At 41.2% G+C, this 13,833-nt stretch overlaps 1 protein-coding gene across 3 annotated transcripts in view; it reads left to right on the forward strand.

The window, feature by feature from the left end:
- MYO16 (myosin XVI) overlaps positions 1-13,833 on the forward strand; it is a 588,255-nt gene that overhangs the window by 215,018 nt on the left and 359,404 nt on the right. For all 3 annotated transcript variants that reach the window (XM_054013071.1, XM_054013089.1, XM_054013080.1), the window contains one exon: positions 10,902-11,010. In XM_054013071.1, coding sequence (XP_053869046.1) covers positions 10,902-11,010 — 109 coding nt within the window. The remainder of the gene's footprint in view (positions 1-10,901; positions 11,011-13,833) is intronic.

A 13,833-nucleotide genomic window follows, 5' to 3' on the forward strand; every position in this document is an offset into this window, starting at 1 on the left:
AGAGTAGGGACTAAGCGACCTACTTAGCTCTCCTACAGGTGGATAGGGTGGAGTACAAAGCATGGCTTGAAAGTGAACACCCAGTCAGGCACTTGGAGGGCGGTCAGGGAACTATGTAGGAAGAGGAGTCAGAATGCTACATGCAGTTGCTAGACAACAGGGCTGTAGCCTGACATAGATGTTTTTGGCTATATTGATGCTTTGTGAAACTCTAGTAATGTCAATGTTGTTACACTAGGATTAAATTTGTCTTTTCTGAAATCTTTGTTTATTTTTGTCCAAATGATGTACCTAAAATCCCAAGTATAAAGCAACGAGGGGTGGAAAAATCATGGGTGAAACTCTTCTTTTGTTGTTGCTAGACAGATGGTCAGCAGTACTACTTTATTTGTCAGGGTCCATCATAACACATCCACAGTTAGAACTGGCATTCACCTTGGAGGCAGGAGATGGGGATTCAGATCTTCTCTGTGCCTGTGGCGATGTCTACACTACAAAATTATGTCAACCTAAATTACATTGGCGTGCAGCTGCTGCAGTTATTACATCGCTTGAGCATGTGCACACTTTACTTCCTGTGTTGGCAGTGTGTTTCATCAGAGGTGGGATCTGAATCCATATCTTCTCCCTCCCAGGTGAGTGCCTTTATCACCAGGGCATTTATACAGTCATTCTCTTTTTAACCCAATGATTATTTAAGAATTGATACAAAGTGGAACGGCTTCAGTAGGAGAGATTGAAAGTACAGTAGCCTATAACCTAGTGGTTAAGACACTCACTTGGCAGGGTTGCGATCTGAATTCAAGTCTCTGCTCCCAAGTGGGGATTCAAACATGCCATGAAAGTGCCTTAGATATTAGGTTAAAGGTTTTAAAAGAATGCTCTTTGTCTTTGTCTCTCTCGGCCTCTTCTGATTTGCTGACAAGTTCTGAAAATGTTACTAACAAAGTATTTTCTCTGAATTTTTGGTTTGCTGGCCCAACTGCAAAATCAGGTATTTGCCCAGCTGCTGTCTTTATTTTAACTGTGAAATATTTTTATGAAAGAAAAACATATATACCCTGTCCCAGAAATCTATATATTGTACAGTAAATTCCAGTATTTAAAAAGTAGACTACTATTTATAGTACTAGTGCAAAATGCTGGGTCTTGCAGTGACAATACACTAGTGTTTGGGGCAATTACTGTAGCATGTTCATAAAGATGTAATTGGAACTTTTGTCTTGTTTTTGCAAGTAAGTATTAATGCATGCAACTGCGCAACGTCAATCAAGTGAAAATGTAGCTCTGAACAATACTTACAAATGTGTTTGTTATTTTTATGCCCTGTTTATTTGAACGGGAGATGTTTGTATGAAGCATAGTTGATATATTTCAGCCACTTTGGCCACCACTGAGATGCCAAAGTACAGCAGTTAATGGTTTTACCCTTTAGGTCCTATATGCCAGTGTATGTTAATAGGCAGATTATCAGATACAATGCCTACTTCATGCATACAAAGGTATTTGGGAACCAAAAGATGCAGATAGATACTTAGTGGGAACTTCAAAGTGCCAAAGCATGTTAGATGTTTTTGAAAATCCCACTAGACATCTGTTTGTATCTCTTGGTGCCTAAAAACCTTTGAAACTCTGACCTTAATGCCTTTCCTAACCTGATCTACGATACAGTGCACACACTAAAAAGTCCAAACTCCCCATTTCATAGAGTTTGGTTTTCTTTGTTAAGAAAATAATCAGACAATATAAAAGGTCATCTTATTCCTTATCTGCATGCTTGGCTGCTCTAAGAGTTCTTCTCTTAGGACTGCTTGCAGACTCTACGGGGTCCCCAACCTCTATATATCCTGCAGAATTTTGGAACTCCACAGATTCTTTAGGCTTTCAGCATTTGGAGGGAGGTTTTAATTTCTCCTTGGCTTATCCATACTCTTCCTAAATTTAATAAAGCATCAGCTTAGCCATACAGATTTTACAAAGAGCCACTCAGGCTAAGCAGGCTGTATAAATCATATACTGCTATGTCCAACATTTAAAAAAGTATTTTAAATAAATAATAATAATAAAAAAAAATACTGCCCTTTTGTTAGCTAGATTTCAATACTCTTTAACTGATGTTAAGGCCCCTTTTTGTCTCTCTGGTGTTATAAAGGTGCCTGAAAAGAAAGTCAGAAACAGGCTCTATGAAATACTCCCTGTAAAAGGGCACTCCCCCTGTTCTTCAGCTCTACAGTGGCTGTGTCAATGCTCCTGGGTGTTTCGGGGTGGGGAAAGCCAGAGGTAGGGGCTGAGCAAGTGGCAGATGAGGCTCTGGGCTGGAGCACAGTGCGTTTGGTATCCTGTTTATTACCCCTTACTGGCCACAGGTTATTTTAGAGTAGCCATGAGTTTTCAAAGGGATCTAACTATATTGGTTGTTAGGAATGGTTGTAACAAGCTGTTTTTGAGCTAGAAGAACACACAGAAATAACATATTCATACCAACATGGATGGCTTTTGTAATTAAAAAGCATTTTGACTATTTTCTTTAGCCTTTGCAGAACAATTCTCCTTAGCCTTCAAAGCAACATTTAGCAACCTGAACTCAGTTGAATTATGCTTGAATATAACTAATAATGATGATTTAAGACCATTACATCTGGATATGGGTGCGTAACTGGAGTAACAGAAAGGATAGGGGAAACCCTGATCCAGGCTTGCATTGTGTGACATGTTGGGGATCATCCAGACCAGTAAGAAGTTCTGTTAACAGCTGCCCTGTAACCTGGGGTGTCTTAATGCTGTGCAGCTATAGCTCAGAACCTTGACAGCAGTAACCTGTCCACAAGCGTAAAAGTATCACTCTGACTTCCACTAGCCAAGTTACTACTTGCAGAGTGACCCCAAGAGTCCTTCCAATTCCAAGTCTCCCCCAAACCATCCTTCTCAAGTTCTTAATTACCAGATAGTTGGACTTTTCCCCTCTGGTTCATCACCTCTGAAGGAGGGAAACCAGCCCCCCAGTTATCAGTTAACTTTGGCACATACACTCCATACAGTGTTCACACCAGTGACCTGCTCGGGGTAAAAAAATCAACGTTTTATTTAATAGAAAAATCACAGATTCAAAGATGAAATAGTAAGGAAAGGCAAACACATACAAGTAACATAGAAAATAACCATAAAGACTCAACTTCCGAATTTATATTTCTATATTAGACAAATTCCCTCTTCTAGTATCAGTTACATATTGCCTTTGAATAGTTTCCCAGTGTGCCCCTTAGATCTAGGGGAGATCCAGAGTTCACAGACAACACCCCGCCTTTGAGAGTGTTACCCTCAGTTCTGGATACCTTTCACTTCAAACCTCTTCCTTTTTAACAGGGTTTTCAGGGATTTTTTTTCTTTCTCTCTGTGGTGATACATGCTGCAGGAAATTCACTCTCAACTTGGTAGTGGGGCTGTCTCAGTGTCTCCCTAATAACTGTAATGTTCCATCATTTGCCTTTTCCTGGGTTGTACCATCGTTTGATATGTAAACATTTGGCTTGAGAGGTGCCCCTCCCTCAGGGTGACCAGATGTCCCAATTTTACAGGGACAGTCCCGATATTTGGGGGTTTGTCTTATATAGGTGCCTATACCCCCACCCCATCCCGATTTTTTACACTTGCTGTCAGGTCACACTCCCCTCTCTGTTGTGAGGTACATTTAAAATTGTAGTACAGGTCATGAGCACAGTATTCTATAAAGATGAGTATAGATTCATAAACACAGTCTGTATACATAGCTCATAATGATAGCTCATAACTATATATACATAGCTCATAACTCATCAAGTTCAGAACATTACAAGCTTTCATAGAAAACCTTAGTCAATATTTTTTGTTATACACAGTAACATTGTATATGACCAGTTGATCATTTGCTTACTCTTTGGGGTTCATATCCTCTGTTCTCCCCTTGGGGTGTCTCGACTCAACATGGTCATAAGGGATGTATAATTATCAGGTAGTTGCCAAATCAAAGGTACTACAACTGAGGAAATGAGGAAGCCTTGTCTCCTACAACTTCTGCCATATAAATTTCCCATCAGTATGGATGTAGGGTTAATACAGTCTTACAGCAGTCCTCCTTATTCCTATGTCTTTTCTTAACATCACTTTATAAAACCAGCTCTGCAATGGGATGATCAATACTAAAGAAGGACAGGCCTGGTCTGAAGCTATGGATTGGACTTGGAGTGTCCAGATAGCTCATGAAAATGAGCTCCATGACCTCCAGAGACATGCAGGACTTCTTGGTGATCATCTATCTCCCCCTGCTGATGTAATGAGGTGTTAACATCTCTAAAGCTACAGTAACAACCATGTAGCAGCTCTTATGTGGAGAAGCAAAGGAGTCAGAGATGAGGTCTCAGTTGTCAGGTCTTTTGTTTTCCAATTTTTCTGTTCTCCAATAACCTCTTGATTGCCTTGAAGGGTGCATTAAAACTTATTTTCCTTTGGAGCAATCTAATTGTAGCCACTGCTGGGGGAGTGCTTGATTTGATCAATGGTCAGATTCATCCAGCAAATCCTCTATTCTTTCCTATGGAATGTAATAGCTGTCTCACTAAATCTAAATGTAATGGATATTTGGGAACAAAGATTATAAAATGCTACCCATTTTCATTACCTCATATGTGCATGGTAAGATGGATATGCTTTGCAGTAGGATAGTTTGGAGGTTCAAATTATAAAGGCAAGTACTAAATAAAGGCTGATAAAGCCTCTTCAGTCATCAACTGTAGGACTTAGCTGATGAGATGAACCTGATCTGGAATATATAATATTGATTAATTTTAGTTCCTTGATGAAAGAGATGCTGTTTTCAGACAGCTGTCATGAAGGGCTTACCCGCCAGAAAATCATGTAAGGGAGTGGAGGGGAGGAGAGAAGTTGAGAAGAAAATTACTACTTTCAAAAAAAGTGAATAGTCATATCCCAGTATGCCTTAGTTTCAACTGTTATTCCTTACAGACAGCTGAAAAGGCACTATTGAAACAAAATTGATCAACTAGCCTAGGGATTTATGTTTATTTAAATTTATAAGACATTGAAAAACAGGTGCATATCTCAAGTCCTTGTAGTTATTTAAATGCACAGCTAAACATAGAAACAAAACAGCCATCTCCAGAAGCAACCAAGTTTATCAAATGTTATTGCCTGATTACAGGTACACACTTAAACCTACAAAGGCATCTGCCTGGGCAGATGGTGCTTCTCATAGGGCTGTAGCTCTTCTTGGGTGCTATAATTGTAATTCTCTTGGAGTCAAGTGAATACACAAGAATATTGGCTTTCATTTTAAAACAATGTACATTTCTAGTCCTCATTGTTCCAGAGAAAATATTGATAATATAATTCCTAATGGCTCAAACATCTAAAGGCTTATTTGGCCCAACTTAAAAAACAATCTTATGATTTCTAAGCCAGTCTCATGACTTTCTGGGGCCTCATTTGTGATAGTTTGAACTCTTGGTTCTCCTTTGTGTGACTGTACACATATACATTCCCTTGTAGGTGTTTGTGCACCCAGTTCACTTGACTTGGAAACTTCTGCCAGCAGTACCACAAGGTGGCACATGCACCCTGGCTCTCCTCATGCTCTCAGGTGATGATATGGCTGCTGCCTCCTTTTCAGTTCCTTCTCACTACCTGTGGCAAGAGTTGGCACTCCCCATAACATTTGCTTTGGGTAGCCAGCATCTCTACAACTTTTAGTGTATAGTGTTAGAATTAGTAGTAAACTAGTTAGTAAGTTAGTTATAGTTTAGTAGTTATCATGAAGGATTTTAGAATGAAAAAATCCCCAGGTTTTAAGCAATTTGCCATGTACATGTTATCCCTATCATGATTAGGAACAAGAGCAGCTTGATTTGTCTGGGAGAGGATCATGTGAGGGACAAATGTTCTATTTGTATCTCCTTCCACATCAGGACAGAAAACAGAGGAACTTTCATCTTAAAATCCACCTCATGTAAGAGGTGATGCATCCTGCATCAGAGCCGAGTGCTGACCATAAAGCAGAGGACTCAGAATTGATTAGAAGTGCCCTCCAGCTCCTTCTGTTTCAAAATACAAGTCCGGTGATAAATGTCCTGCTTCATCTTCCCTGTCTGCCTCATCAAAGCGACCCAGACGTTCTGATTCTGATAAAACCTTGAAGTCTCAGACTTCTCTCAGAAAATCTTCTGGAAGTCCTCCAGGACCAGTTTGAGGCTTCAGAAATTTAAGCGCTCACCAGTTCCATCTGAGGTGGCAACACTGACTCCAGCTCGTTCTCCTGTCTGGGTCTGAAAATAAATGTGGATGAATCACAGTTACATCTGGCACAGCACATAACCTTCGCAGAAGCACCACCATGGCCAAGACAGTATTGGTCACAGACCTTCATCAGCGCTATGATAACTTTATCCTAGTTGAGGATCTCCTGGCTCAGAACCAAGGCAAGTCCCTACACCTTTACCTTCAATCTGTCCATGTCATGGTTTGGATGATCTCTGGTTGAATTCTTCTGAGAAATCATGCTCATGAGGGGTTCAGACCATCTTGGTAAGCAACAGAAAGAAATCCATTAGCGCCATGTACACAGCAAAGTGGAAGAGATTTTTCGATTTTGGCACAATCTCAATATTTATCACCTCATCACAGAGAGGTCACATGTGCTGGACTATCTGTTGCACCTGAAATCCTCAGGATTTGCAATTAGTTCTGTGAGCCTTCACCTGGCTTCTGTTTCTGTGCTACATGCACCAATAGATGGGTTTTGCATTTTCTCTCAACCTCTCATTTTCTCAATTTTTGAAAAGTCTACCCAACATTTACCCTCCTGTGTCTGATCCTCTCTCAACTCGTAGGAAACTCTCCTCTCCTGCCTATGGAGAGAGCTTCATTACCGTTATTGTTTATGAAGATGACTTTTCTGGTGCTGATCACTTTTGCTAGGAGGGTTTCTGAACTTCAAGCTCTTCTGGCTGATCCTCCTTTCCCGGACTTCCATAAAGATAAAGATAAGGTTTCCCTTAGGCCACACCCTAAGTTTATGTCTAAGGTAGTTTCAGCTTTCCATCTGAATCAATTATTCATTTGCTCGTGTTTTTCCCTAAACTCCAATCTCCTAAAGCTGAAGAAACACTTCATACATTGGAGGTTCATAGACCTTTGGTATTCTACTGGGAGCACACTAGAACTTCTCCCAGGCTTTTCATAACCTATGCTGAGAGAGCCAAAGGGCAATCAGTGCCCACTCAACAAACCTCACATTGGATTTCTGACTGCATTAAGTTCTGCTACAATCTTGCTAAAGTCTCTCCTCCACTGAGAATAATGGCTCACTCCACCAGGGCTCAGTCTACTTCATCAGTTCTTTCTGAGCAATTTTCCAATAGCTGATATCTACAAGGCAGCGATGTGGTCATCTATATGTACTTTTTCTGTTCATCCCCCAAACTTCTTGTGACAAAGCCAACTTTGGCAAGTTGGTGCTACAATTTCTGAAGTCCCTCCACTTATAAGGAAACTTCTGATGAGTCACCTGCAATGAAATGTATATGTGCACAATCACTCCAAGGGGGGAAAAGGTACCTGCACAGTGACTGTTGTCCTTCCAGATGTGTTGTGCACATATATACATCACATGATGCTCCCACCTTCTCCTCTACTTTGGACATTATGTGCAGCAGTGTGAAGGGACAGAAAAGAAGGTAGCAGCCCCACCCTTTTTATGCCCTTGCCTCAGAACCCAAGGAGAACGGGCACAGGCTAAAGTCTGACTTGGGTGCACTGGGCACACAAACACCTGCAGTGGAAATATGTATGTGCACAACATATCTTGAAGAACAACAGTTACTGTATGGGTAAGTGACCGTTTTTGTTGGCAATACCAGAAAAAAGAAGGAAAATGAGATATCTGTCCTAAAGAGCTTACCACCTAAGTCCCTGAACCTACAATTGGGTCTGCTAGCACAGACCTGTGTGCCAGGGCAGAACCCCAGTAAAGTTGACCCCTCAGTCAGATCTACTAGTTAATGTGGCTGTGCATTGGAATAAGGGTCTATGCTAGAGGATTCAGTTGAAGGATTGGGATCAGGAATGAGAGTAGGTGCACTGTGGGTTTATTTTGTACAAAAAGTTAAAACGCTTATTTATGACTATTGAAAGAAAAAATGATTGTCTAACAACTGCAACAACGAGAATTTTTCTGGTCTTTAGCTTGAAAACTATATTGCAAAACTCTCCACTGTTAAATCTAATTTTAGCAGCTACTTCCTTATTGGTCTGTAACAATCAGAATAACCATGGTAACAGTAATTGATGCTTCTCTTGATCTCCCCACCCCCTCACCTCCTTCCCTTTCCTATCTCTTCAGAACTGAAGGTGCTATTACATTAAAATAAAGGTGTCTCTAATCAGAGGAATAATGTAAGATTATAAATATTTTTATATTAAACACGTTCATTGTTCAGTAATTAAATACTTTTTTAAAAGTACATTTGGGTCAAGTTCTTATTTTAAAGATGTGCACTGCTGTTCAGAATTACTTCATTACCCAAGTTCTGAAGCATCTCTGATCTGTCTAGCTGCAAGTTTGACCAAGCTTGACCTCCTGTTTGTGATTGGCTCATCATAAACATTTCTTAAAGAGGTGAACTAATGCAGTGGCATCCCATAAAATTTATGGGATCTGAGGAATTTCATGTCATATCCTTCCCTCTATGAAATTACACTTTACAAAGGGAACTTAAATACCCTTCAGACTAACTTAAATACCCTTCATTTCCTAATTTGTAATGTGTATAAGGAATATTGGTTTCTTAGCTCCAATTGGAAAGAAAATATGTACTGTATAGATAAATGCTTTTTCTTGTGAATGTTGCCTGACATTGTTTGGATGTGAGTTTCATGCAGGAAAAGATATGTACTTTTAGGGTTTAAATTGTGCTTTTAGTAAATAAGCTCTTTAGATAAAAATGTGTGCATTAGTTCTACAAAAAAAAAAAAAAAATCCAGCCAATATAAATATGCTAAATACAAAATTATTCTGAATAGTGAAACAATGTAAATGTAATAGTGAAACAACAGTAAAATAAAGGTTAATCGATCTTTTAAAGTAATCCTCTTCTTCAAATCCATCCTCAGAATGTGTTTTCCTCATCTCTCTAGTGCTGATTCACACTTTTGGGACACTTTAATAGAAATATGTATTTTAATGGAATCAGTGTAGAAAATTTTCAAAACATTTCATGCTGTATAAACCTCCCTCCCATTCCCACCCACATAGACTAATGTCATCCTAACCCAGAAGCTGATCCCCAATACCTATCAAAGTCACTGGTGGTTTTTTTTTCCATTGACTTTGGTGGGCATTGGATCAGGTCCTTAGAATTTAAGCTCCTCAGCACACAAGTCATGTCTTCTAGTAATAATAACCCCCTCCCCCCATTAGTAGTGCACTTTTGCCATTCTGGTTTAAAGAGAGGCTGTCCTTAGTTTGTAGCTATCACTTTCATAAGAGTAAAAGTAAGCCACACTCTTATCACACAGGCTTCAGCTGGTCATCTACAGGGATAATGAAGGATTTTTTCCCCTCAATGCACAATTGACCGGATGTATTTTGGGTTGTTTATTTTTTATTTTTGCCTGAAACATTGGGAATTGGCTGAAGCTGGAAATAGAGCATCAAGTTAGGGCATACTAGGGCTCTGAGGCGGTGCAGAAAATCCTCTTTCTTAGATGCTTGGGTAGTATGTCTTGCTCAGGGTCAAACTGATTACCACATTTGGAGTCAGGAAGGAATTTCCCCCCAGGTCAGTTTGGCAGTGATCTTTGGTGAGTTGCGGGGGTCTTACCTCTTCAGTATGGGGCATGGATTGCTTGCTAGCATAATCTAGGCATATCTCACATAATCAATTCCCTGCCATTGCAGGGGCCTCAGGGATTGGTGGCACCTTGGCCTTTCCTGTTCTCTGCCTGTGGCACATAATAATTTAGTTTCCTGAGGATTGAAATGTTTTAGTCTCACTAAAGTCACTGAGCTAACTATAGGGGTATCTTGGTCAAGTTCTATGGCCTGCGTTATATAGAAGGTCAGACTACATGATCTAATGGTCCCTTCTGGCCTTAAACTCTATGAAAGCTGCAAGGAAAAGTAACTAAATGTAATAGAAGTTACTCTTGTTTTGCAGTTGCTGTTGATATAAAGCCACAGGGAGAAATACTTAAACTGAATAGAAGTTATGTTTTCTAAAAGAAGATACAGGACCCTTTACTGCAATAAAGCTTTCCTCAGTGATACAATTATCTTTTTTTTTTTTTTTTATGGAATAGCACAAATCTCTTGTAAAAATAGGATTAGACTGGCCACCATATTGCAACTTGTGACTAATCCTCCTTAACATGGAAAATATGAAATTCTCCCATGGTTCTTACCACCTAGGAAGTGTGTGGCTCCATAATTCTGGCATCATTTCCCCCTCACATCCGCACAAGATAATCAGTCCTAGGCCTCTCCTAAGCAATCTGTCTTTATGCCAAATTTTGAGTCGGATTTGTAGTAATATGGACATCAGTCCTTTAGGTAATGCACTACGTTGTTTAAACCTTGTGACAGAGGTGGTTTTTGTTTGTTTTGTTTTGTCTACACTTTTCATTTGGAGCTTCATTTTCAAATGAAACCACAATGTGAAATAAAATGCTGTCCAGAACAAAAGAAATGTGCCTAACTTCTTCTGGAAATGATCCAAGCCCCCTGAGTTTTACATATTTGTCTATAGAAACTGTAAATTGGCCCTAGTATTTCTGTACTCACAACTTTTGCAAACTTTTTTTACCTGTAGCTTTTAGATCTAAAGATATAAAATGTTCTTAATTATTGCTTTTAGGCTGGGGCCAATGTGCTGCTGCAGGATGTTAATGGAAACATTGCTCTTGATTATGCCATGGAAGGGACGGAATCCAGCTGCATCCTTCTGACATACTTGGAAGAAAATGGTAAGTCAGCTCTTATTTTAGATTTCTTTTCCTTTCTTTCTAGGGGCGGGGAGAAGTACAAGAGGCAGCTCTTCAGCTGATATAAGTCCGCACTGAAGTCAAAGGAGCTTTTTTGGAAGGGGTTTGGGTGCAATCACAATAATCCTGACTAGGTGTGAATCTTACCCAGCATCTCATTAATATATATAGAAATTGGAAAACCAACAGATTGTTTCCTATAGTAGCCATCTGAGATTTTTTCTCCATTTATATGGAGACACCAGAATGCTAGTTCAGTGCAGAGAAGCAGCCTAGGGTACTTTAGTAGATAAACCACTTAAATAAACAAACAATTTTGGCATGTCAAATCCAGATACAATCTGAATTTACAAAATTCAGCAGTAACTATTTGTAGTTGCTATGCTTCCCTTTCAGATGCAAGGAGCATAGCTTCGGGCTATTGTGATTGTCTTCTTTTACAGACTGTAAAATATTGATCATGCACCTATTCTCAATGGAAATCACTTATATGAAATTTTACAACTTTCAAAACTTTTCATTTTGCATTGATATTACATGGATTTGTATTTTTTAATGACAGATGACAGCAACTGTATATCAGGGATACTTTGTTATTCACCGGTTTAATTCCAAACTTAGGTATCATATCTGCAGCAATATTTTGGCTGGAATATGTCAGTTTTGTTACACTTACATTCATTCACATTGCAGTGAGGTCTAAAACAATTTATGTATATGACAGCCATGAAGCCTAAGACATATTTGATAAACATAAATAAATAAAAGGAAATAATGTGAAGATACATTACTTAAATCTGATCTTAAACGAAGAAATCCATCATAGTTTAAACCAAGTCAAAGCATCCTGCCAATGGACATGTGGGAGAAAAGTTGAGTTAAACTGACAAGAAGATGATATACAATGTGTAGTTATACAAATATAATCAGTGGTGTTTCCAGTGGTTCACATATCATGATATTTTCCATCATCTTGTTTGCCTGTTGCTTGGAGAATTTTTCACATTTCAAGAACTTTCTTGTTGGAAAATTAGATTAATGTGTGTTTGCCAGTTGCACGAGCCGCTTGAATCCTCATTACACTGCACTATGCAAACAGTTGGGGCTGCAAGAACTTTGGCTAAAGTTGCATCCTGCATGCATATTATACAGCAGAATGAATTCTACTTATTATACTACTAGTTCCAATGGCTCTTCATTAAAAAGTTCTCTTGCCCCCAAGTCAGGTTGTCTGTGTGCTATTTTGCTTATAGAAGAGAAATACATAAATATAAATGGCAAATATTTTGGTGCTCATTTCAAAGAGGTTTGCTAGATGCATTTCAATTTTTCTAGATTCAAGGAAAATATATGGAACAGTGTCTTTGTATGACAAAATGTAGATCAGTGTTTATCAAAAGACCATGGTTCTGGATGAGTGGTGGGAGGTTGTTGTAGGAAAAAAAATTAAACAGTGATACATCTGGCTCTGATTGCAACTCAGTGGAATTCTGGCCCCTCTGAAATCAAAACTCCTGTTGATTTCAATAGGGCTAGGACTTTTCCCAATGCAGCTGAGCCGTTGTATGCTGCTGGTACAGATGCTCTAAGCCAGTGGTGGGCAACCTGCGGCCCATCAGGGTAATCCGCTGCTCCCATTGGCCGGGACGGCGAACCATGGCCACTGGGAGCTGCAAATGTAAACAAACTGTCTGCTCTAAGCAACTTAATTATTCCAGCCCCCGCAAGCAGCGGTAGCTGTGTCAGCGGGAGAAGCTCTCCTGGCAACAGTGTTATCCACACTGGAGCTCAGGTTGGTGTAACTTACGTCACTCAGGGTGGTGGCTTATTCACACTCCAAGCGACATAACTTATACCGACTTGAGCTGTAATGTGCACGTAGACCCAGTCTGTGATATATTCAGGGCCGGCTCTAGCTTTTTTGCTGCCCCAAGCAGCAAAAGAAAGCGCCGCCCCCCAGCTCCCCCGCCGAGCGTCGCGCCGCCCCCCTCCCAGCCGAGCGCTGCCGGAACCCCCCCCAGAGCGCCGCCCGCCCGCCGAGTGCCGGAGCCCACCCCCCCCCCGCGCCAAGCGCCGCTGGACCCCCCCCCCGAGTGCCGAGCCCTGCGCCGCCGAGCACCACACCGCCGGAGCCCGCCCCCGCCCCCTGCCAAGTGCTGCCGGAACCCCCCTCCAGCGCCGCGCTCGTGCCGCACCCCCACCGAGTGCCGCGCGCTGGAAACCCCCCCCCGAGCGCCGAGCCCTGCGCTGCGCCGCGCCGCTGGAGCCCGCCCCCGCCGGAACCCCCTTCCAGCGCCGCGCCCGCGCCGCCCCCTCGTCGAGCCCCGCACAACCGGAGCCCGCCCCCCCAGCGCCGTGCCGCCGGAGCACCTCCCCCCCCACGGAATGCAACGCCGCGCTCCCCCCGCTGCCCCTTACCAGGTGCCGCCCCAAGCATGTGCTTGGGTGCCTGGTGCCTGGAGCCGGCCCTGAATATATTCATCCCAAGGTGCACTCATTCTGCAGTTAGAGATCTTTTATTTTTAATTGGCATCTCAAACTATTTAAACAGTCCACTGGCTTTATCAAAATGACAAGTGAAAAAAGGAAACATTACAGAAAGTATATATGGTAATCTGGGAAGCATGAGTTATGCTCAATCACCGGGAATGAAAGTGCTGCCAGGTTCTGCTCTTTCTGTGAAATGACAAGAGCTGTATGAAAAAAGTACATGATTCCAACTCTCCCACCCCCTGACATGCTCTGAGCAAAAGGCTATTTTTGGAGTAACACTATTCAGGCCTGGAGGAAGTTGAGAAAAAAGTA

This window comes from Malaclemys terrapin, chromosome 1 (assembly GCF_027887155.1).
Source record: "Malaclemys terrapin pileata isolate rMalTer1 chromosome 1, rMalTer1.hap1, whole genome shotgun sequence".
Classification (NCBI taxonomy): Eukaryota; Metazoa; Chordata; order Testudines; family Emydidae; genus Malaclemys; species Malaclemys terrapin.